We start from the raw sequence: 25,619 nt of genomic DNA, 5'->3' as shown, positions 1-25,619 counted from the left end.
ATGCCTCTCATTCTTTTAGTGTGCTGGTCTATTTCTCTGCGATTCCAGACTCAAAAGCTTCATCCCAGGGCTGTTTTGCCTCTGACAGCAACTGCATTCTACAAGGATTCATGGTTTACACTGTAGGGGAATAAAAAGAGGTGCATTTCTTGTTAGCACAGATATACAGATATTTTATATTTTAATACTTTTTTTAGAGAATTTGAAAATTTAAAGAATTTATTTTGACCTTAAGGGGGTGACCAGATCTAGTCACACTCCAGTGGATATTTAAAATATTATATATATATATATATATATATATATATATATATATATATATATGTAATGTTGTGTTGTTTGCTCCATATAACACTATTCTACACAGCATTTTCTTGCATGCCATGTTTAACATTTCATTTGTCACATGACATGTAGGCCTACTGCAAAATGATCATTAAAATAATGAAAAACACAAATAAGTGCCCAATTACAGCATCTATAAATGCCTACACTTTCCACGTAATTTTAAACAGTTCATTAAATTCTGGGAACCAGAAATAAAGAAGTAAATGTGATGGTTTGTAGCTGAATGTTAGCTTTCCTCGTGCATTGATGGCCATCTGCTGGTGAAAGGTAAAAACTACTTGAACAAAATCATGATATTTTAGTATTTTTAAGCAAATTTAAATCTGTTTTATTTATACTTATTTTGTTTAAAAATGTTGGTTTTGTTTACTACAATATATCTTAAATATTTCTTGAAACTGACATATGAATAACAGAAGCATGTTGGTTTGGCTACGCCATAAACACATTCAAATAAACACACAAAAGCATGCAGTTAGGATGATCGTGTAAAACACATCATTTAGAATATTTTACAAAGAGAAAAGTTTTATGTCTATGTATTTGCCGTGCGGACGGTTACCTGTGAAGCTCCCTTTTTAAGCTGATCCAGATTCAGATTCTATTCACAAACTCCAGCCGCAACACAATTACAAACCGGAGTTACTGATCTCAGATCGGCTTAAAATGGCATTTGACAGACACGATGTGGTAGTCCAAAATTATGCCAGAAAACTAATTTACATTTTTATTCAAGATTGTGGAAAAATATATATTTTTACAAGCAAAAACAAAAATAAATCCTAAAATTCGTGCTGCTCTCATTCTTTAATCTCACACAATTTATTCGACCACCTCATTTTGTTCAGGCAGTAGCAGGGAGTCTCAATCTTGGAAAAAGCGCCAAGTTCTACAGGAGGCGCGCATAATAATAATGTCAAGTTGTTTATGTCTAAAACAGAACTGCATACTTTGTGTGGTCTTTTCCGAAAATGTAACGCATGAATAATAGGACTCAATAGGTAAGAACATTAAATGTGCTTCTATGTCCTATTACGTAATTCTGAATTACTCTTGCGAAAATGAATGTGCATGTTGTGTGGGCTGGGCCGCTACGGTTAACGTTAGCCACACTGCTATATGCCTTCATACATAATGAATTAATAATGATCATCACACTAAGGATTTCGAGACAGTATGACGCGAATATTTAACATTAAACGATTATATATGAATAAAAGTTTGATAGTTGAAGTTATTTACCGCAGATCAGCTTCTAGTGTTTTATATAGGGCACATCTGAGCCCAAGGCTCTCACGCGGTTCGAGGCTTGTCTTCAATATTTTGAGTGAGTGCGTAACGTTTTTGACATTCGCTTTAGTTTCTCTTTTATCGTCTTTAGTGAATTGTTAAAATGCCCGGGCTGCATAGTGAAGGTGGAGTGGTGGCTGCAGCGGGCAGTCCTGTGAAGAAAAGCAAACTCTCTCTAAAGTTCTTCCAGAAGAAAGACACCAAACGAGCCCTGGACTTCTCAGAGCCCCCAGCAGAAGATAGCTGTGCCGCTGAACCAAAAGAGACCACTAAGTATGGCATGTTGTTATTGAGCTATCAAATATAGGTTATGTTGAAGTAACGTTACCATATTATTATTCTTCCTAACTGTTCCCACTTTCCCCCTCAAGTCATGACCAGGTTGTGCCAATGCCGTGCCCTTCATCTCCTCTTACTGGTGATAAGCAAGAGAGCCTGACACCCTTTGTAGGGCTTAATAATTTGGGGAACACCTGCTATCTGAATAGCATCCTTCAGGTATGCTGTTTAGCTTACTTGCTAATGTTTTATTCATTACACTGTTCTTAAGGGAAGAGATGAGAGAGAGAGAGATGCGAGACCAGGGCGTCTCACAGGTGACGTTCATTTACACTCACCACCAGGCTCACGCCGTTCTCTCACGTCCCTCGGCCTGCTCGTCACGGTATTTTATTCACATAATGTGTATGTTACATTATAGCTGTCGCCTTTGCAATCTCTTACCACTGCTCCATCTGTTTTCCTGAAGCCAAAATACTTCCACACCCATGACTTGATGCCGACTGTTGTGTGTAACATTTCACTTTCATTGTCAGCTCGCTCTGACGGTTCCATCTCTCTTAATTTAATTTATTTATTTAGAGAAACAGGGACAGTGTACAATAAACATTAAACTCAAAGGGGAAGATGCATTGTACCGGGTTTTAGCTCAAGAGGTAATTTTTTAACCCGTTGTCCCTGGGCAGGCTGATGTTAGGCTAAGATACATAAAAAACATACATGAATAATAAGATTTACAATGACAAAATTTAAGAATGTATGAAAGGAAATGTTCACACCTTTCATATACCTTTCATATACAGACCTTAGGCTTGAAAGTCTGACTCGACGATCTGTGTGAAAATACAGTAGATGGACTGTGAAACGTAAGTAACGCATGTGAAGCGGTGTGAAGTAGAAGACAATAATGAGGTTAGCGCCACCCGCAGCTTAGGAGTAGGTTGTACGCATGTTGGAGCGGATGCTGAAAATAGACAGGCGAACAGAATGGCGGCAAAATAAACACATTAATTGATATTCTTGCTGATGCATTGAATCGTCGGCTGTATGTGTCGATGGATCGATACAAACCGATTAATATTTACACCCCTAGTCTGAAAGAAGACATGTTAAGGAAGCAATATAGCCTGAAATTTCAAAATTGACCGGCTATTTTGCAAGTGGTGTTTTGCCTTAAATATCTGCATATTAATATTATAGCGTTCTGGATCTAATTAAACAGAGTTTACCCTTCTTTCAAATTTCAGGTCTTGTATTACTGTCCTGGTTTTAAAGAGGCCATCAAATCTTTGTGTCATTTGGCTAAGCTGAAAGACCAACAGCAAGAAGATGGTGCCAAAAATGAGGTGGGTCTTACATTTCATCTTTCAAGAGATCAAGAGAGTGTGCGGATGAGGAGGAGGGTCTAGCTAGCCTCTGTTTTGTTTGACAATACTTTGAACGTCAAAAAGAAGTGACGTCACCCAACATCACTTAGAGCACCTTGTTATTTAGAATAGGGCTGTGACGGTGGCAGTTTTTTACCACCACGGTGCAAAAAAAACAAAACTGTTTATTTGAGCAAAAAAGTAACCACACACTAAATCCTGTAAAGCATTGACATAAATATCAGTAAATAATGGTAACTTTATATTATAAAGTTAAACAATTAAAAAAAAAAACATGTCATATGCCCATATAGAGGGATGTGGGACACGAGCAGGAAAGAGACCATCGATTTATTTTCTGATATCTTCATGTTTTCTATGTGTTGTAAAAGGTCTGAAGATCGATTTTTTTTTTTTTTTTTTTCTTCCACAAGTAAATCAACATATTATGACTGCGATTGGCTATATCGCTAAACATGTTATGAATAGAAACTCTGGCTTTTAAGTCGTTTCTATTTTGTTTTAGTTGTTCTTATTTTTTTTCTGCAACAGATGAATAAAAATCCATTCGTTTTTGTTTTATTCATAGATATTTCTATTTTGCGGGAGTCCCGCAAATTGTTTTATTCTCCTGCAACCCGCACACACAGAGTGAGTGCATTACCGCCTGCGCCCACGCTCGGCCATCAAATCTAGTGCCGCGCCGCACTCTTTTGCGTTACTTGGGAGTGCACGTCTGTAGATCAAGGGCCTGGCCCGAGGATAGTGTCGGGAAATATCGGCCCGCGGGTCGGGTCAAGTTCGGGCTCGGGCAGAGAATCTAAGCTCTAGTTTACGCTAATGAACAGAGTTCTCATCGAGTCTCTTTGGTAAAGAGATAAGGAAAACAAACAAGCTTGCAAATGGAAATTATCGCGGCTGGAAAAATTATGGAGCTCATTTTTTCTATCGTGCGATTAGTTGATTTGACTATCACGACAGGCCTAACCGGCACAGCCCTAAATTAGAAAAAAGATCTCTCTGTCTCTCTCTCTCTCTCTCTCTCTCTCTCTCTCTCTCTCTCTCTCTCTCTCTCTCTCTCTATATATATATATATATATATATATATATATATTTTTTTTTTTATTATTGGATAAACAATTTTATAAATTTATTAAATTAGTTAATTGGATACATGAAAATAATATAGTAATATTGCTGCCTTGACCATAGTTGATTGCAATAAACATTGTATGTTTGATATTATCAGGGGGACTCCGGAGAGAATGCCCTACCTGTTCCCATGGAGCTTCTGGGCAGTTTCCACAGCCTCATCTCCTCTGTGGAACAGCTGCAATCCAGCTTCCTGCTTAACCCTGAAAAATACAGCGACGGAGAGCTTGCCACACCACCCCGCAAGCTACTTAACACGCTCAGGTAATGCCGGAGTGTCGTTCAACAACATTGAAAAGAGATTTAAACATCTCGTTGAGTTTTTCTTGCCACCGTCACCTTGGCTTAAATTAGTTTCTAGACAAACCAGTTCGATTTCTCCTCTACAGGCAGCTCAATCCAATGTATGAGGGTTACTTACAACATGATGCACAGGAGGTACTGCAGTGCATCCTAGCAAGTATCCAGGAGGCCTGTGACACTATCAAAAAAGAGCAAATAGACAACCAGAAGGAGAGCACAATGAGCAATGGAACGGGGGAGACCACCTACGAGGAAGATGGGAGCTCAGACGGCCAGCTCAGTGGAAAGAGAAAGAGCGACACAGAAGCAGGCAACGCTAAGAAAAAGCCAAAATCTCAAAGCAAGACAAAGAAAAATGAGGAAAATGTGCCTATGACCCGCTCTAAGCGCAAGTCCTCCAGTGACATAACCACAGAGAGTTCGGAAACTAACCACAAGAATGTAGCAGAGGAGCGAGAGGAAAAAGAGCAAGAAAAGGACAGAGGGAGCACTACAGAGGAAGAGAATAATGACAGTTCCCCCAAAGAGGTGGGAAAGAGGACAAGGAAAGGGAAGCTTGGTTGGTTAAAACCATCTGGGAAGCAGCCTAGCATCTTCTCGAAGTTCCGCAGCATGGGACGGATTACTTCACACATAGGAGGGAAAGGGGAAATCAAGAAGAAATCCGATTGTGGTGTCCAAGAGAAGCAGGAGAAGGATGCATCTGAGAACGAGAGCAGAACTCAAGATGTTAAACAGAGTCTGGAAAAGAGTGAAGGTAAATATCTTTGTCAGCAATCAAATGCTATCTTCGATCCAGATTTTTTTAGAAACAGAAAATCTGTACTATTCACTGACACATTAATTGTCTCTACATTTGAGCTGGACAATTTATTTAAAAACATGTTTTGAAGAGTTGCAATGAAATGTTACTTTAAAAAAAAATATGTATATATATTATGTAAATGTATGATTAGATCTATCAGGCCTGGATGTGCTGAAGTGGATGTTCCAGGGTCAGCTGGTGCTGCGGACACGCTGTCTGGAATGTGAGTGTTTCACAGAGAGGAGAGAGGACTTTCAAGATATCAGCGTACCTGTGCAAGAGGATGAGACCAGCTCCCCTGACTCCAGTTCTGAGAGTGAGTACCTTGAAAGCATTTAAATCCATCTGTGTCTGTGTCCATCAGTCAACACTCTCTGATGCTGGTTAAAACATTTCATATTTTCATTACTGTATCCTTCCTTTTCAGTTTCTCCAGATCCCAAGCCTGATCTGAAAACTCTCAAGTGGGCCATATCTCAATTTGCATCTGTTGAGCGGATTGTGGGTCAAGATAAATATTTCTGTGAGACCTGTCATCACTACACAGAAGCTGAGAGAAGTCTTCTGTTTGATAAAACACCAGAAGTTGTAACAATCCACCTGAAATGCTTTGCTGCCAATGGCTCTGAGTATGTACTCTTGTTTGATTTTAGAGCTTAATCCCTTTCTTTTAACTACTAAAGCCTTGAAGGGCACAGTGAAGAGCTCCCATGAGTCTTTTTTTTTATCTGATAAGAAAACATGTACATAAACTATAATGGAAACACATTCAATTCCTCAGTGCGCATCAAAAAAAAAAAAAAATCAAAAATTTCTGCGATGGGTTAGCATAACTGGACTAACCAGCAGAACAATGTTTTTGAAATGCTGTTTTGGTTGTTCTGAAATGTCATCTTGTGTTCGGAGGCAGATGCTGCTGTTTGGGAACACAGTTCTGGGAGGGAATTATTCCAAACAAGTAATTTACGGTTTACGATGTTATATACGGAAATGTTTATATACAGTAGCTTCTCTTAGTTATTTTTAGTACCAGTTTATCAGGACTTGATTATTTTGTTCTCTTTGACTCGCTGGATGGAAACGGTGCTTTATTCTTAAATGTTTTATGCAATATCCCAATTTTGCGCATAAGTTAAATTTGGATGGAAACAACTAATTTCATACAAGAAAAAAACAATCAATGGGCATGAACAATGTGCAAACATTATTGCCTTTTTTTTGTTACACACAGCAAAGTCAGTTTTATATCATTTATATCTTATATCATATGTCTTGAAGTTAATTCTTCTCTCTTTTAACAGGATGGACCCTTATGCTGGCCTTTCCAAGGTGAACACACCTCTGCAGACCCCTCTCAAACTTTCACTGCACGAGTGGTGCACTCAACCTGATTCTCCTGACCAGAGCCATCACTACGAGCTCTTCGCCGTGGTCATGCACAGCGGAGTAACCATCAGCAGTGGTCACTACACCACTTACATCCGCATGATGGATCTCCATCGCACCAATCTCAGGCCACAGTCTCAGGATGAAGAGCAAGACCAAGACACAGAGGAAGATCTGAAACAGAAGAAACCGGAGGCACCTCAAACAGATTACGATGATGGCGAGGTGTCTTTCAGCTTGTCCGGCAGGGGCCGCAATGTGGCAAGAGCCAGTTCAACAAGCAGCATGTCCGGCAAAGCAGGAGGCAAGAGGAGCTCTGAGGGTGTTGGGCTTTTAGGCGGACAGAGGAGCGTCACCAGTTATGAGCTCAGCAACGGCAAGCAAACCAATCCAGAGAAGGCTTCCAGCTCGGCCAGTCGAGCCACCGGTACTCTGCTTCAGAACACTGTGAAGAAAGAGACAGAGGAAGAGGGAGCTGATGCCATGGGCGACGAGACCCAGGTGAGTTTTGACCTCGCTCTGCGAAACCTTTTGGACTTTGAGGGAAAGTGGATGCTGTTTGATGATTCCGAAGTAAGACTCTTTGATGAAGAGGACTTCCTCCGAGCCTGTTCTCCTGAGACGTGCTCCACCTCTACGCCCTACCTGCTGTTCTACAAGAGAGTCTCTCAGTAATAATAGGTAATTGGATATGGACACTCCTCACAGTTATGAATTGTGTTGAAATGAAAGGGATAGTTCACCCAAAAATGAAAATTCTGTCAGTAATTACTCACCCTCATGTTTTTCAAACCCCATAAAGCTCGTTCATCTTCGAAACATAAATTAAGATATTTATTTAATCTGAAAGCTGTCTCACTCCTCCATAGGCTTCTATGTTTTTGAAACTTGCCCGCCCAGAACGTTAGTAAAAACATTGTTAAAATAGTCCAAGTGAAAACAGTGGTTCAAGCTTAAGTTTATCAAGCGAGGAGAACACTTTGTGCGCAAAAAAATAAAAAGCTTTCATTCAACTATTAATTTTCTTCTCTGTGGGCCTCGAGTGAGTTCACGTAGTGTAACAGTGCAGTGCTTCTGTGTTGTACACTGGAATGTAGGCTCACTAATGGCTCGTGTGTGATGCGTGTGACGTACAACACAGAAGCACTGTGCTTGTTAGACTACGTGAACTCACTCGAGGCTCACAGAGAAGGAAATTAAATGTTGAATAAAGACGTTATTTTTTAAAATATTTTTTGTGCACCAAGTTTTGTTCTCCTCGCCTGGTAAACTTAAGCTTGAACCACTGTTGTCACTTGGACTATTTTAACTTTCTGGGCCGTCAAGTTTCAATAACATAGAAGCCTATGGAGGAGTGAGACCGCTCTCAGATTTAATATATATCTATTTTTTTTTAATTTTCTTAATTTGTGTTCCAAAGACAAACGAAAGTCTTATGGGGTTGGAACTACATGAGGGTGAGTAATTACTGACAGAAGTTTGATTTTTGGGTGAACTATCCCTTTAAAACGTGGACTATGAAAGTACATTTGCAGGTAAATGGAAAAGCAAGTCAGGATGTGTTAGTTTATACATGTGTTTGTGTGACAATTGTCAGTGGAAAACCAATGTGAAACTTTCAAGGATATGACATTTGTTGCCACTCCCCCCCCCGGCCCCTCCCCCTCCACTCTTTTACAGTTTTTGTACTTTGCTCTCTTCTGTTGTTCAGTGAGCCTGAGTCATTTGGCTTTCAAATGCACCTTGGCACTTACAGTAGTGCATGTGACAGTTTTCCTGTACATTTAAGCATTCCCTCGAAGCTGTAGTGAATAACACAAAATGATTTTCTTGTGCACTGATATTTTATATATTTTTTTTAAAGATCAATTATTCTTGCTTGTTTGGGTTTGTCTTGAGTATGAATTCAAATTTTTACATTCCTCTTTTGGAGGCTATTATTAATGGCTTACAAATCCAAAGTATATTCCATGTTAGTCTTTTAAGTTTTGATATCGGAAGGCACAGGCAATGTTTTGTTCCCCGCTGCAGTTATGGTCTAATATTTGGCTATTTGCACAGAGAATCAAATTTAGTTTAAGAGGTGGGTTACTTTGAAAGTACAGAGTATTGATTGCCTATAAATGACCACAGGGATAAAGTGGCCTATTTTTCTATTTTTATAGTTTATCAGCCATACCTCAGTCCAGTCTAAGAAGCTTTTGTCCTTTTTCCATGTTGTGAGCAGGCCCTGAAATTACAGTTAGATATCCATGAGCAATAAATAAACGATTTCATGGAAAATCACTACATGGCATTCTGTTGTGTATTTGAGAAGGGAGGTGAAATTAAAATATTTTCTATTACTGGTTATGTAGATTCTTATTTACCACATTAAAACCCCAGCATATGAAAATGTCTTTGGGTGCAGTTTCTTTAACACGACCACACTGGAATTGCTATTAGAGTTTTTTATTTAGTAAAATATTTAAAGTAAACAAAAGGTACATAATGCTGAAAAAAATTCATCACCTTTTTTTGCTTTTTCCATGATGATTAAATAAACTCTTAAGTTGTACTGTGACTATTAAAAATACATTGGGATGAAGTAAAAAATTAAAAACTTAACTTAAAAAAAAGTGCACACAGGAATTGATTATAGGTTTGACACATTGTATGCTAAATTCACCATCAGTTCATATGATCATGTAACAGGCAATTTTGTAAATAATACAAAATTGGAACGATGTACCAGTGACCTTAACACTCAACTTTTTTTTTCTTTTACTTTATGGCAAAAACACTGATGTGGTGAGGAAGATTGATATATACAAATAAATAAAATTGCATGTTCTTTTTATGTCTTCAGTCTTCACACATCTAGCTTGCGAAGGCTCATTCTGCTAAAAGAGTCTCTGAAATAAAAAGAAAAGCTTAATGTTATGAAAGAATAGAAGAAGAAAAAGTTCATGAGGAATCAAGTTTTATTAATGGTAAACAAAAATGTTTAAAAAAAAATCCTTTCAAACAACCTTGGCTACCTTGTCAAGCCGTCCTTTTGCTGCTTGTTAAAGTGGAACAAAGAGGTTAAATGCGTTCTAAAACACCCACAGCTTTCATGTCAATCGCGATAGCAATCATGTCATCCCTTTTGATTAACCAACTATTGCTCATTGCAGTTGACCTGTATGTGGCCTTAAAAGATACACGTTTACATTTCACTAAATAGGATAGGCTATTAGAGTCCATTTCCTGATTGTAATTTGATTTTGATTCACAATAACTGAATTCATTAATTTCACAATATGTAATATTCAATTTAAACGACAATTTTGCTTTCAAATTAAAGAAACTCTTCAACTCCTTGGCTTGGTGTGTCACTAAAATATTAATAAGGTCGTCCAGTAGTGCACAATACAACGAAATTTAAAAAGCAAACAAGTTCACAACAAAACGGAAAGTGTACAACACAACAAAATAAAGCCGCAACACAACGGAAATGCTCCCGACCACTAGAGGGCTCTCGGAGTGTGATAAAGTTAGTTTTCCGAGTCACCAGCAGTCTGGTCTAATTATATCAACCCCACGATTAGTTTTAACAGTATGTAACCCATTGTATATCGACATAAAATATACTTCAAAATCACCTACATGAATTATAGCTGCGCAAACGCGCATGATCCCCAAGGGAACGTCTGGCAATTCAAACAAGTGGCTAAAACATAATTTATTATAATATAATTTGATAAATAAAAATAAAAACCATTTGGCGAATTGCAGAATTACAGGAAGGTATTGGCACAAATTCACCAGTAATTTGTAAGTCAGTCTGGTCACTATGAACCTAACACAAGCTTTGGGATATTTAGGTGAATTACAGTAGGCCTAATGTTTTTTATAAAAAAACAAATTGTATACTGTGCATACAGAAATAGGGTTAGGGTTGGGTACAATTCCACCTGTTGTAAGTCAGTCTGGTTAAAAGGAACTACAACATTTGAAGCTACATGATAAAAGAAGAAAAAAAACTTATATTACAGAAATGTACCCAAAAATAATTGTTTACTGCAAATAAATTTCATTTAATTTATTTATGTATTCTCTTTTCATGGTCCGTCACATGCGTCCGTTTATTTCGTTATGTTGTGGCTTATTTCCGTTGTGTTGTTAATTTTCCGTTGTGTTGTGTCTCATTTCCTTTGTTGCACTTTATTTCGTTGTGTTGCGGCTTATTTTCTGTTGTGTTGCGGCTTATTTTCCGTTGTGTTATGTCTCATTTCCGCGGTTTGGTGGCTTAATTTCATTGTGTTGCGGCTTATTTACGTTGTGTTGTGTCTCATTTATGTTGTGTTGTGGATTCATTTCGTTGTGAACTTATGTTTGCTTTTTAAATTCCGTTGTATTGTGCACTACTGGGCCACCGTATATTAAGGCCTAAAGGTGCTATCGGGAATGGGAAGCTCCTACCGTTATTCATTCAAACAATATAGTTTGGTAAACCAAATTTCTGCAATAAGCTAGATTATCAGTTGCAATATACATTCCTAAAATCTTTTTTTGCATCATTTGTATTGTCTGACCTGTGTGAGTTGACCTGTAACACAGGTTTGTAGAGTTGTGGGATCTTCCTGTTAATGAGAGGCTGCAGAGCTTCTTTCAGTCTGTGATAGTTCCTCTCCAGCTCCCTCTGATACTCTTTCTGGTCCGGACCAATCAGACTCTTATTTTTGCGAAGGGAATCTTCACACCTGAGGAGGTAATTGAAGGTTGATTGTAGGCAATTTCAAGTTCTAATTGTATTATTTATCATCATTTAAAAATTAAAATAATGATTTTTTTCTAATCATCGTCCATAACACCGGACTGCAATTATTCAACTATTTTTAGGATTATACTTCAATTTAATGGCATCATCTATAGTATAGAATGTAAACATCATCCCATTTATATACTATGCTGTATTTCTTGATTGATACAAAAAAAAAGTTTGATTACAGAGTATACATGTCTTCAATATACTGAAATACTTTGGGTCAAGTAGTCAGCTGGACTACTGCAGTTCATGTAAATGTAGAGTTAGAGCATCTGGAATCAAACCTCTTAGTAAAGTCTTTGAAGCACAGTCGCAGTTTATTATGGTGCCGGTAGAGTTTAGGATCGCTTGGGATCTCAGACAGAAACACCTGGGCCACCTCAAGAGGGCCCTGAAGAGAAATACACACGTTGGTTAGAAATATTCAAATTATTAACTCACTTGACCACTTACCATCACAAATTTCACACTGATATTTGGCTGTGCAATAATGGCCATTTGATACAAATAAATGAAAAACTATTATTATTCAAATTTATAATTAATTTGTTGAGTATATTTAGTTCATGCCTGTCCATCAGGTTCCAAACAAATAATTTACATGTAAAATAAAATGAGCTCTGAAGTCTATCATTCTTAAAGTATTTAAGTAACTACATTCATCAAATAGCTAGCACTGTTACATAGTAATGCAATATATTAAAAAGTCTAGAGGTTCAATTTCCAGCAATTACTTGTATGGTTATTTATACTGTTACTGTGTCATAAACCCCTGATTTCACAGACGAGGCTTAAGCCTAGTCCCAGACTAAAATGCACGCTTGAGCTCTTTTAACAAGAAGCAACTAGCACTAGCATATCTAAAAATATGTCAGTGCCACTGTTTGTCTCAAGTTGCTTGTCTCAAGTCAGTTACTGTATGTTTTTTTTTTCCTAAGGGACATTTATAAAATCTACATAAGTGTCCTAATTAAAACAAGGCCTAATCCTGGCTTAATCTAAGCCCTTTCTGTGAAACCAGGCCCAAATTACACAAATTAATCCAGAAAATAATGACTGTGATATTGCATATGTACTATTTAGTGAATATGCCCAAGGAGTCACCTGGTTAACAGTGGTGCCAACAGACCCCTGCAGAACCATCTGCAGCATTTTGGCATCAGATGGGTCCTGATGAGTGGCAAAGGCCAGTTCCTGTGTCTTCTTCTGCATGTCCTCAATGGCTACTTCAATGGGTGTGGAGATGATCTGAAAAGCAAATATTAATGTCTTAGAATCTTTCCTTAAAGGTACACAGTACCTTTACAACTTTTTATGTAAATAACGAATTTAAATTTAAATAACGAGTCAATACATCCAAAACATGTTTTTGTCCCTGATTCACTATAGAGTGCCGAAGTTACGACATCACTCTGTAGGCCGAAACGCGGAAGTGAGTTAGCATTTTACCACTACGGTTCCCTCGCTCTAAAGCCTATGGGATTTTTGAATGGGTTTTTGCTAAATCGCCTGAAATAAGGTCTGTGGTGAACAAACCCTCTAAATATTTTCACGTTTTGATCTATGACATAGAACACACAGTTATAACCTGCTTGTGGTTTTTTAAACTTCAATGTGTCTGATTGTGGTTTTTAAAATCTTGATTTAGGCTTCAAAATGTATACATTTTGGATTAACTTGTAAAAATGATCTTGCTAGACAAAACGTGTGAGGGTCATAACACAGATCTTAATTTCTGCGATTTTCCAAAAGTCTATGGGGAAAATGCATTGCTTTTCGACCAAGGGAACCCATGCGGCGCTAGCTTCGGATTTGTCCTACAAAGTGACGTCATCACTTCGGCACTCTATGATTAGCCTGTTATAAGCATTTATATTTTAGACCGGGATGTTTTTTTGCGGGAAATATGCACAAATACGTAATTCACCCGTCTAGTCATATCCATAAAAACACAAAAAAATGGTCCGTTTACATACATTGTTATGACAAAAACAAAAAGAAAGGTTGATATGGAACATGCTAAATCTCGAACCTCTGGGGAAATTACCCATTTAAGAAAAAAAAAAAAAAAGTGAGCCTGCTTGCAAAAAGAGAATACGACAGCGCTCGTAATAAAACAAGAATCAACATTGGCTTGGCTTTTCATAGATGGTGAGAACTAAGGGATTTCAAATGTTTATAAAAATAAATAAATATATATATTTTTAATTACACAACATTTTTTGATTTGTATTACTCAACAGGTGAGCAAGGATTTTTTTTTTTTGAACAAATAAATTGCCATATTTATCCCTTTAACAGAGCTCATTGTGAAGTACAGTGTCTATTAATGAGTATAGTAACATCTTCAGCTAGTCAGCTTGAGATCCTTTCCATCTAAACAAGTTATATCTCTTATGCCTTGTAGTGAATGTTTTATGAGCAGTAGGGCAGTTACGCAGAGCCGAAACACAACCAAAACAATGTTTTCATAGTTTCCATATAATTTCAGTCTAGCATGAATAAGCCTACAGAAAGCATGCGCGTTTGAGTTACCTCCTCTTTGTGGATGATGTTGATGCGGGTCTTGATGTAAGGGAAAGCGTGGGAGGTGGTGAGGATGGTCTTTCGTTTAAACTGTTCATGCAGGTCACCGTGAGCTCTTCCATCGAGTGTGAATGGCGTGCAGTACACGAAGCGCCGCAAGTTGTAGTTCTTATCAAAGTAAGTGATTCGGTCCTTCATTTCATAAGTGTCAAAATATGGTTCAACATAAGTGATCTGAATAAAGGCCTGAGATGGAGAGAAAAGAGATATTATTCTCCGTGCAAAGTATTATTGTTTGATTTCCATTAACACATTTTGCACCATAACGCACCTTATTTGGGTCCAATTTACACTTGTCGACTGGATTGGAATCTTTAATGACTTCCACTTGATCCTCACCAAACCTTTCGCCATAGAAACTCTGAGAATTAAGAAAATAACGGTCAAATCACTCTACTAAAACATGTGAAGAAGAAAACGCACCCATGCAAACAATTCCTCAATTACCTCAAGTCGATGTGAGATTTCTGCAAGCTTGGTGATGGCTGGCTCTTTGTATACAAACTCCTGCTCATCCAAGTCACCAAATTTAGAACCGTAAAAGCCGACCCTGAAATAGGTGCCAAACATTCGCTTTCCATCCTGAAACAAACAAATGTGTGAATTACTAATCTGATGTCGTTGAAGCTACCATTTCAAAATGCTATATAACGTAACAAATATAAAGTCTGTTGGTACTCATGTTGAAGTGCATGGTTTTACATTCTAAAACAGTTACTCATAAAGAAAGGTAAAGTGCAATGAGGCAAACACAACTCTTGGCAGCAGGTTATCAAGTGACAACAACAAATGTAAACATTGTTTGGAACATGTTTACATAAATAACCTACATTCAACACTGGCAATGATTCTGCAATCATAACGGAGAAATACAGGAAAACAGACACTAATACAGTATTGTTATAGTACAAACATCAACTATATTTGAGAATATTTTGCAACCTCCGAAAAAAGAGCAAGCAAAAGGTTAGCTTCTATCCTCCTTCACCTTCACTTTTATTTATTTATTTTAACAGATATTGCATAGTTTCTCAATTTTACACAACCATTCAAAAGTTTGAGATCAGAAAGTTTTTTTTTTTTCTTCATAGCATTAATCAAAAGTGATAAGACATTTTCATCTTATTAAAAGATGTCTATTTCATGTATCTTGAGCCCAAAATCAGCAAATTAGAATGATTTTTAAAGGCTGACATGCGACACTGAAGACTTTAGTAATGATGCGGAAAATTCAGCTTTGCCATCACAGGAACAAGTTACATAAAATATATTAAATAGAAGAGTTATTTTTTTAAATTGCAACAACATTACAGTTTTTACTGTATTTTCAAATAAATAAACACAGCCTTGGTGAGCATAAGAGACTTCTTTCAAAAAACATAAAAAAAAAAATCTTGCCAACACCAAACCTTTGAATAGTATATGTATGTATGCATTATTTATTTGATCTTTTTTAGGAAGTAGTAGCTAAGAAAGTGAGATATCCATTTCAGACAAAATCTAACTAAAATACATGAGAGTTTGAGCCAAGCTTGTGGATAGTGGTGCGAGAAGCAGTTCAAAACAAAGTTGGACTTTTCTCTAAAAACTGTATAAGCAAAGGTGGACATAACAGGAGGAAGACCTGAGTAAACCCCATGTCCTTAAACAGTAAGTAAGCAACTGTACTCCGAAGAAGAGAAAGAATGGAACAAAAGAGAACATTTAGGTTGTAGCAAGCTCCTTGTCAGAAAGTTAACGTGCTGCTGTGGCCTAATACAGAACGCCAGACTGAAATAGTTATGATAATAGAAATAGAATGTCAGAATTAGTGTACTTGAGTGATAGGGTCAGAAAGAAAAGAAAAGAAAAGGAAAGGTGTTTGTATTTGCACAAAGCCGGGAACATGTCTTGAGTGCTCTACAAACAGGAAAGTGCAGATAAGGGCTGAACCAAAGCAGGCCAAACATACAGCCAATGATCAGATTGTGCAAATAAAACAATAAAACAAAAGTCTGAATAGACTTTGGTCAGTTTTTAGCAAGGCATGAAATTCCAATGTCCATTTGTGTAATACATCCCATTTATTATAAGTTCCTGAAGAAGTAACACAAAAATACTACCATAACTACGGTCTTTGGTTCAGATTATAACACGCTGTTCAAAATGGTAATATGCACATTAAATCATAAGTTGTCAGTAAGCCTAGATGGAAACATTAGTTAAAGGAGAAAAAAAAAAAGAAAAAAAACATTTGCTGATAATTTACTCACCCCCATGTCATCCAAGATGTCCATGTCTTTCTTTCTTCGGTCGAAAAGAAATTAAGGTTTTTGATGAAAACATTCCAGGATTTTTCTTCATATATTGGACTTCAATGGGAACCAAATGGTTCAAGGTCCAAAAGACAGTTTCAGTGCAAACTGCAAACTGTTCAAAGGGCTTTAAACGATTCCACACGATGAATAAGACGATGAATTCATCTTATCAAGCGAAATGATCGCTCATTTAAGAAAAGAAAAAAAAGAAACAAAGTTTAGTTTTATAAGCTCAAATGGTCACTTTGCTCTGTTCTGTGATGCGTGTTCGTGACTCTCCTGTTCGAACTCATTTATCCAAATGAACAAATATTTTTTCGTGTCATTTTGGTTCATTGAACGAACTAAATAAACGAGTTGACTCTGGAAAAGGTTAGTTCATTTTGATGAACGAGTTCGAACAGGAGTGTCACGAACGCGCATCACAGAACCCGGCAAGGTAACCATTTGAGCTTATAAATCTTAAACTTTGTTTCTTTTTTTTCTTTTTTTTTTTTTAAATAAGCAATCATTTCACTTGATAAGACCCTTATTCATCGTCTGAAATAATTTAAAGCTCTTTGAACAGTTTGCAGTTTGCACTAAAACTGTCTTTTGGACCTTAAACCGTTTGGTTCCCATTGAAGTCCATTATATGGAGAAAATCCTGGAATGTTTTCATCAAAACCTTAATTTCTTTTCGACTGAAGAAAGAAAGACATGGACATCTTGGATGACATGGGGGTGAGTAAATTATCAGCAAAAGGTTTTAGAGAACTATAGTACGCATTTTAAAATTAGCCAAAATAATGTATAAACAAAATGTAAGGGGTAAAGGATGTGCAAAACTGTGTGTTCTAATTCTGTAGAAATCTAAAGTTTTGGGGTTCAGATTCTGTGTGGGCCTGGTTACAAGGCGTCTGAGATGGTTCAGCCCGTCTCTGGTTCACTGTGATCATCATAAAAGCTACAGAAATAAACCCTCAAACTATGAACTTACCACAAGACACAATAATTAAAGTGGGAAGAGGAGGGGTCAGCAACCAGGGAAACAAAAAAAAGGAGAGAACAGAACATATTTTAATCAGGAAACCGAGAAACTCTTTGAAAAGCTAAACAAAACACGTACACACAAAACAAACAGCAATACTACCAAACTCCATAAATCAATACTTTACGAAGAAACACACAAAGACTAAAACCCAACAATAAACATGCAATGGGGAAGAAGCAGGCAGTGAAAAGTGCACTAAAGGGTCTTTATTAAATAGACAATTAGGAGACAGTGCATTCCTGGTGTAATGCTGCAAATATGAAGGTTTTGTTGACTCGCTGCCATGCAAATAATCAAGTGAGATTAATATACAAACATATCGGTGTAAATGAGAACTCAGGGGTCGATTTAGTTTGCAATGAAACAAAAGCTCATATAAAGAGAAGGATGTCCCTTTCAGCACACGAATATAGATGTTTTAAACTGATGATCACCAGGACATGACCCTTCAGAAGAAGAAAACCACATCATTTACCAAGATACCAAAAATGTTCTGATATTTTCTAAGAAGCTCCTGTCCCTAATTCATGCTATTTTTCATTTTGTTAAAGACATACCCCAAAGTTGATACTCGTGTCACTGTTAACCCACCCTCATGTAATTTCAAACCTGTATGACGTTATTTATTCCGTGGAACACTAAAGATGATTTGTTGAAGACATACTGATTGCTATTTTCCATATAAAAGCACAACAGTGCCCGCCCACTTTGTCAGCAACTATGATTTCCGGAAGCATTTTCCTAATAATTTTCTCATAGGGATTAAAAAACACAACAACAATTATACAGGTATGCCCTGAACTAAACCAACCAGGAACAAGTTGAATTGGATTACAGGAATCCAGCTGTTAAACACAATTAGTTCTTAAAGTAAGTCAAATAATGTGAACTGATGACTTCAACAAAAGCTATCCATTTCAACCTCAGAGTTCACAGTATGTATAGGTTATCATTAACAAATCAATTTTCCTATGTAATAAATTAATGGGATTGTACTTCTGGAACCTGATTGTTGCATTCCATAAATGTCTGTTGATGTTGCCGTCAAACTCCAAATTAGGGGAAACAAACACTATTAAATTGTGATAAAAGTGATTCTATTCCAAGTCTAATGTCACACAAACAATCCAAAAGCGAGAAGAAAAACAAAAATTGTGATTTGATTTTTGCAATGAATCATTTGATCCAGTTCATATAATATACATGAATCTGACTCATTAAGTTCAAGTTAAACTCAAGATAAGCTGACTTGTTGCCTTACTGCCCTTGACAGGCAATGACTTTGCAGGCAGCATTGGCACACAAACATACCTCATGAAACTGATTTTGGACAGGATTGGTTTAATGATCTACAGCCAAATAAAATCAAGCTTTGGTGATAAGCAAATATATAATTACTAAAATAGTCATTTCTCACTAGAAATGGCTTCAAAAGTGGAAAATGTTGGTCATTAACATACAAACTGACCACCAAACGCAACTTTTAGATGGCATCTTTTTAATATTTTTTAGCTAAACTGTCACAGAATGGAACCAACAGGACTGTGGTCAAAAGGCAGCGAAGGATACATCTATGCTGCCTTCAAAATTCAATCAGATGAAAGTATCTCAAGAGACAGGAAGTGAAGCTAACATTGGATTGTCTCACAAAGACATTTTATAAATTCAGAAAACTTGGACTATAGAGCATGAGTCAAATTGACCACTTTCATGTCCTATTTAAAGTCTGATAGCTCCAACTCCAGTTGAATGAAGAAACCAGTATATTATTCAGGATCAGAATATCTCCTTTTATGTTTCAGGGCACAAATAAAGTCATACAGGTTTGGCAAATGACACGAGGGTGAGAAAATTATGACAGAATTTTCATTTCTGGGCAAACCGATCCTTCAAGGTCATCTACATGCCTCGCATAAATCGAACCCTGTGCTTTTGAGAGACATAAGACATAGATGACAGTGCTGATGAGACAGATGGATGAGGAAGTGAAATGAGGCATTCGTGAATAAATCTGTTATTAGTGTTCACAGTGGCTCCCATGCATGGCCTGTCAAATTTGACAATGTTAACATCGCTTTTTCCTTTAAAAAAAAAAAAAAAAGAGAGGGGAGAGAGAGAGGAAGATGAGAAGAGGGATGCTGCTGCCCACACACCACTGACAGCAGTCCCATGGAAAGAGAGATGGAGGGATGGACGAAGAAATGAAAACGTCCATAAAAATGTTAATGGGTCAAATTCAAAGCATAGAGTCATGATAAACGCCCACAGCTTGCACGTATGGGCCAAGCATTAACCATGAAGTTTAGCACCTACCTCCCAGCCTGTGCTCTGTATAACAGAGAGAATACAGCACAAATCAACATTCACAGGTCACAATAACCCTCTTTAAAAGCCCAGACTCATTGCAAAGCATTGTGGGAAACAATCATTTCTGAAAAACCATACTGTTCAAAAGTTTGCACACAGTAGGATTTAAAAAAAAAAAAAAAACAATTGATACTTTTATTCAGCAAGGATTCATTAAATGGGTCAAAGATCCAATTAATCCATATATACTCCATGGAATAATATGAAAAACTTATATATATATATATATTTATGTATTTTATTTTTTTTAAATACAGTGTTTTGGGTGGTTCCCATGGATTTTCTATACAAACGCTAAGGGTGAATGTAGCGTTTTTTAGCAGGTTGCTATGCACTGTCTAGGATATTCTGCGTGGTTTCCAGGTCAAAAGGGTCATCCCATGCCTCTATGACATTCTTGTCATCTCTTTCAATCTATGTCTGGGATTTTTTTTTTGTATAAACTAGTGTTGACTGCTCACAGAAGTTAATTACACACTTCTCATCAACCAGCCGCACAATTTGTGGTATCATTCGATATATCGATAGCACAGATAGAGTAGTTGTTCAAATCATTAACCCTATGCACAGTATGAGCAAGGCCCATTCACATTAATGATGCGAACTATAACTGAGAATAAAAGAGAATAGCAGTCCACACCACAACTATAACATCACAGGAACAATAACGTTAAAATCATTTTCAGAGCATTTTTTAAGCTGAAGAATGGTAAAACATTGACAGCTAGTCAGAGTCCATTTGACTTGAAAGAGCTTGAACAATTAAACCGGGAGATGACGATTATAATAAACGGAACATTATCATCCGTTGGTGTGGACCCCTAATATAGTTATCGTTATAGTTCTCATTCTTAGTGTGAATACTACTCATAATGCCCAAGAAAACGAACTAAAAAGAGTCCACATGCTCACTCTCACTCTGATGTAGAAGAGATAAACAGAGACATGCAGTCTTGATAACGCAAAGTCTCTGTCTTTCACGTGTCACACATAAATCACGACTGTGTGTATACACAAGCAAAATATTGCCAAGTTAAACATCTGGCAGATGCTTTGTACTACTAGGCCAAAATACAAAGTCCTGTTGTCTTAAAGGGCTTTCGCACCGGGTAGTTCTAGGAAGTACCCACAAGGGTGGTTCCTCTAGGAACATTTTCCTGGTTGCATTCGCACCGCCAGAAGGAACTCTGAAGTGACGTAAGCCACGCGTTGTTGTGACCTTTATGAGAACGCCAGTCAGAGTGCTCGCATTTTACGTGTTCATTAGTTTACAATCTAATACGTTCTTAGATAGAATGGTTATACAAAGAAAGTAGACAGTATATGAAAAAGTATTAGCATTTGCCGTGTGATTGATGCCCAATGTCGTTAGCTGAGCAGCAATACATAATCGTGTTTCTCTTGGTCCCCTCAAAGTTGCGTTGGATTTTCTCCTTAGCGAATAAGGTTAATGCCCATCTAGCACGTTTTTCCATGTTCGTACAGTAAGCTTCTGGAGTAAATATTTAGGCTATAATCTGTGTGTTTACACAGGTTTTTATTTATTTATTTATTTTTTTAAATGGAGGTTGCTGGTGTTTTGCGTGCGTTCGGAAGATCAGCGTACACTAACGTCACCGATAGTTCATTTAGTGCTGGTTTAGACCCGACTCTGAAGTAGGAGCTAAATTAGTTCCTCCAAAAGGAGTTCCTAGAACTAAAATCGTTCCTAGTTCATGTGGTGCGAACACACCAAAAAACGGGTACTTCCGCCAATAGTTCTGGGAACTATGAAAAGGTTCCTCCGGTGCGAAATCCCCTTTATACTGCTTCACAGCACGCATCAAGAGGCTAACAGAGTCTTTATTTTAGGATCCAAAACAATGAAAACTCCCTTTTTAAAGCATTTACCTGATGCACAATTTTGCCAAAGGCTTCCTGAAGTTTACCATGAATAGTGGCTAGCTTCTTGGCATCCCTGCTGGCCTCGTGAATAGGAATGAGCACTTTGTAGACTTCGTTCACTGCTTCGTACATACCAGCCTGGAGACAAATAAATGATAAAGTGTCTGATGTCCGATATAAAACAATATGATGCAATGCAGTTAAATGATTGCATACTAGATTGCTTTTTTAATTTGCACAGTATATACTATATATCCCTATATAGAAAATAGGTTTATTAGGAGTCTTTAGACATGAGATATTTGTGGAATTGGTCAAAAGATTAAATTTAAATATTACATAGTAACATAATGATAAAAAAATGATAAATTATCAGTAAAAATTAATTTATTAAAAAAAAAAAAACCAATGCATTAAAATAAATTATTATATACCAAAAGGTAAATATGATACTAAACACTAATTTAACAAGTTAAATATTATTATACATATGAATCAAAGAAACAATTAGAAATGTAGCCAAGATCATGATAAGAGGTCTTTTAAACAACATAGTAAATATCTCACCATAGAAAAGGAGGCTGCAGCTTGTTCCAGCAACCCAACTAAGCCTGCCTCAGTGAAGTACTTCCCAGAGCAGATACCCTCCTCATCCGGGGACACCACATCATCTGACACAGCAGATTCTTCCAGAACATTAGAGGAAATGTTCTGTGGTGTGAGAAAACCTCATTAATATATTACAATCAAAAAGTAAATGACTGATGCATCATTATCTTTGTCACAGGGTGCAGCAGGAACCTGAAATGTGACACAGCCCACAGGCAGGTATTTGCGGTCCTCCAGCATGCTGAGGTACTCTGCCACCAGGGCGGCGCTGTGTACTAAGCATTGGGCCGCCTCTGCATGGTTATTCCTCTCGGAGTGCTTCCCTGCCATATTTTGCAGCCAAGTCAGCCGTAGGTCTGGGGATGTCTGGTAGCCCTTGGCAATCCTACATAACAAAAATGAGATATTTGTCTAGATAAATACTGGAGTAAATTGTGATTTATTTAGTTTTTTTGCATGTTTCTATAATTGAAGCTATAAAACTGCATGATTTTATTTTAGGAAATTATAAGAATGTTTTTTTCCTATATATACAAACATCCAAAAGTTTTTTGAAAGTCTATTATGCTTACCAAGTCTGTATTTATTTATGATGAAAAAAAAAAAAAACACGAAAACATTAATATTGTGAAATATTTTCCAATATTATAAAAAATACCCGTCCCATGTATATAAAGATAATAAATTCTTAGTTTACGAGGATAAGTCAGATAATTGGCAGAGGTATTTGTATACCACTGAGGACATATTTATGAATAAAAATATTGATTTTAAATAATAAAATATCTAAAAAAAAAAAAAAGTACACATTGTCCCTTTGAAAGAGACAAAACTTTTGAAAAAGAATGTATAAAAAATACAATCAGTACTGACAGTAATAGTTAGTTTGTAGTTATTAATATATATATATATATATATATATATATATATAATGTACATATTATAAAATCTGTTTTAACTATTTTTCACGCTAGATTAACACGTCAGATAATAGTGTAGCTAATTTATTAATGTATAGTACCTGTACATGAGATCAATAAGCATCTCTGGATCTTCTTGATGTTCCTTCATTTTTACTGTGTCCGATAGAATCATGTGAAGGTTAAACACCAGATCTTGAACCTGAAACCAAAGCAAAAATCAGTGCTTTGTGTCAAGAGCTAGTAAGTAAATGATGGAAACAGATTTGTGAGCTTCACCTGGTCAGGGAAGGTGGTTTCTCTGAGCTCTAGGTCCTCCTCTGCATACGTGAGGATGGTCTTGAGAGAACGCCGCAGAAACTCCTCATTGAAGTTCTGGGATGTACCCACGAGGGATGAAAGAGACATGGTCACCTGCATTTTCACTCGAGCAAAGTTCTGAAGGAGAGAGAAAGAACAAACAAGACAAAGGCCCACACATATTGTCAACAAAGAGAATAAATAGACTAAAAAAAGTAACAAATATATCAGTTTATACATGTCTATTTAATAATTTAGAATACAATTAACAAATTTTGAATGGCAAAAAATTCTATAAACAACTCAGTAGTAGAGATATAGCACATTTAGACTGATACAGATTACATGTACATGTGCTGCTGTACAGAATTGTACACACACAGTATACTAATATTTATAGGGATTATGGCCTTGTCCATACGTAAAGGCAGTATCAGGTCACTGAAACCGAACATTTTTAAAAACCCCTGCCAGGGTGAGGATTTTCAGAAACGCCGGTTAGTGCGGTCACGTAGACAGTAAAACCGGGGGTTTTGCCTTGCAACGTCATAGTGTGCGCTGTTATCCGCTTACCGGAACCTGTAATAACTTTTTGTCAGGCTTCTGATTGGCTAACGTGGCTTAACAGTTAGGGTTATAATGTGGCCTACTGGTGTTGCATGCTATTGACAACGCTTGATAACGTCTTTTTGCGTTTTAATGTGGACGAGATTAAAAAATAAAAAAAAATACCCCTGTCCGTATGGACAAGGCCTATGACAGTGTTTTTTTCTCACATTTCCAATCTCAAAGTTCTGTCTCATGAGGAGGTATAGGGAGGCGCTGGCATGGGCTCTGATGGTGCCAATGCTACTGCTACAATTCCTCAGGAGACGCAGGCACAGGTCAGCACACTGCTCTGTCTCTTCCTCAAACAGCAGCTCTGGAAACTAAACACACACATTAAGACTTCGCATGAGGTCACACTTCATAATAAAAGGTACAACATTTAAGGTCCAGTATTCGCCAAAACAAAATTGCATAGATTAACAGGAGCTAAACTGGTCTGAACTCATCAAAACAAATCTGGTCTTTGACCTGCTCAGCGTTTACTCACCTTTGACACAAGAGCTCTCTGTGTAGCAAAGCAGTGTTGCAAATATAAGGCACTTTGATTGCATGCCATGCTGTGGAGAAGGACCTTCAGAACCCCTCCCAGAATGCTTTCTTTGGACTCTGTCACTGACACGGTCTACATGGCACATAGAGAGACCATAATAGTTACAATAAAAGTCTTCTTTTAAAATATTGACAGTTATTGATAGTAGCTGAGATCATTACCTGAACTATTATTTCTAGTGTATCCAATATGATGAGATTAGCTTCAGTTGCCAGGTTGCCATCAATAATTGCTTCATGCTCCAGCTCAGCCCTGGTCCTGACAAACAATGAGGAAACGAATGGTTAGAATGGTGCAATATGGCAGTTACAACATGGAGTGTATCCTTGAATGACACCGCAATCTTCACACAATCATTCAAGTGAGTGCATAGAGAGGAAGGGTGTCCTCTGCATGCAGACCAAATATTTTGATCCAATTGCACATTTGTACTTGAGTAAGTTTTTATCCTAGAGAGAGAGAGAGAGAAAAAAGAAGGAATGGAGTGAGACAGGAAGGAAGGAATGATGGATGTGAGGGAGGGAGAGTGAGAGAGAAATGAAGGGAGAGAGACAGAAAGGAAGGAATAAAGAGGGAGTGAGAGAGGGAGAGAGGAAGGGATGGAGGATGAGAGGGAGGAAGATATGAAAGAGAAGGAATGAAGGTAGGAAAGAGAATGAAGGAAGGTAGGAAAGAGAAGGAAGGAAGGTAGGAAAGAGAAGGAAGAAAGGTAGGAAACAGAAGGAAGGAAGGAAGTATTAAA

General features: G+C 37.3%; 2 protein-coding genes across 10 annotated transcripts in view; one reads left to right on the top strand and one right to left on the bottom strand.

Annotated features, from left to right (window-relative positions):
- Positions 1-1,190: 1,190 nt before the first annotated feature.
- Positions 1,191-9,216, top strand: usp1 (ubiquitin specific peptidase 1). 2 transcript variants are annotated; one of them, XM_039691468.2, is made up of 9 exons: positions 1,191-1,349; positions 1,730-1,911; positions 2,010-2,136; positions 3,165-3,263; positions 4,534-4,700; positions 4,826-5,496; positions 5,696-5,860; positions 5,972-6,173; positions 6,846-9,216. In XM_039691468.2, the coding sequence occupies exons 2-9, from the start codon at positions 1,742-1,744 to the stop codon at positions 7,603-7,605; spliced, it is 2,361 nt and encodes a 786-aa protein (XP_039547402.2). In that variant the 5' UTR covers positions 1,191-1,349; positions 1,730-1,741; the 3' UTR covers positions 7,606-9,216. The 2 variants fall into 2 exon arrangements, with proteins under 2 accessions (XP_039547402.2, XP_088990345.1); XM_089134219.1 differs by having other exon boundaries at positions 1,211-1,349; positions 1,709-1,911.
- Positions 9,217-9,365: 149 nt separating this feature from the next.
- Positions 9,366-25,619, bottom strand: part of dock7 (dedicator of cytokinesis 7) — a 48,783-nt gene continuing 32,529 nt past the window's right edge. For 4 of the 8 annotated variants that reach the window (XM_089134216.1, XM_089134217.1, XM_089134211.1 and 1 more), the window contains 16 exons: positions 25,039-25,135; positions 24,815-24,949; positions 24,495-24,647; positions 23,698-23,856; positions 23,520-23,620; positions 22,691-22,883; positions 22,457-22,600; positions 21,896-22,027; positions 19,952-19,966; positions 14,756-14,881; positions 14,580-14,669; positions 14,258-14,494; positions 12,827-12,970; positions 12,007-12,113; positions 11,490-11,657; positions 9,366-9,824 (listed from right to left, as the gene is read on the bottom strand). In XM_089134216.1, coding sequence (XP_088990342.1) covers positions 9,782-9,824; positions 11,490-11,657; positions 12,007-12,113; positions 12,827-12,970; positions 14,258-14,494; positions 14,580-14,669; positions 14,756-14,881; positions 19,952-19,966; positions 21,896-22,027; positions 22,457-22,600; positions 22,691-22,883; positions 23,520-23,620; positions 23,698-23,856; positions 24,495-24,647; positions 24,815-24,949; positions 25,039-25,135 — 2,044 coding nt within the window. In that variant the 3' untranslated portion in view covers positions 9,366-9,781. Of the gene's footprint in view, positions 9,825-11,489; positions 11,658-12,006; positions 12,114-12,826; positions 12,971-14,257; positions 14,495-14,579; positions 14,670-14,755; positions 14,891-19,951; positions 19,967-21,895; positions 22,028-22,456; positions 22,601-22,690; positions 22,884-23,519; positions 23,621-23,697; positions 23,857-24,494; positions 24,648-24,814; positions 24,950-25,038; positions 25,136-25,619 lie in introns of all 8 variants that reach the window. The other 4 variants (XM_089134212.1, XM_089134218.1, XM_089134213.1 and 1 more) reach the window with 1 other exon arrangement.

This window comes from Pimephales promelas, chromosome 8, assembly GCF_988280905.1.
Source record: "Pimephales promelas chromosome 8, fPimPro1.hap1.1, whole genome shotgun sequence".
Taxonomy (NCBI): Eukaryota; Metazoa; Chordata; class Actinopteri; order Cypriniformes; family Leuciscidae; genus Pimephales; species Pimephales promelas.
This window is presented reverse-complemented; position numbering and strand designations above follow the sequence as displayed.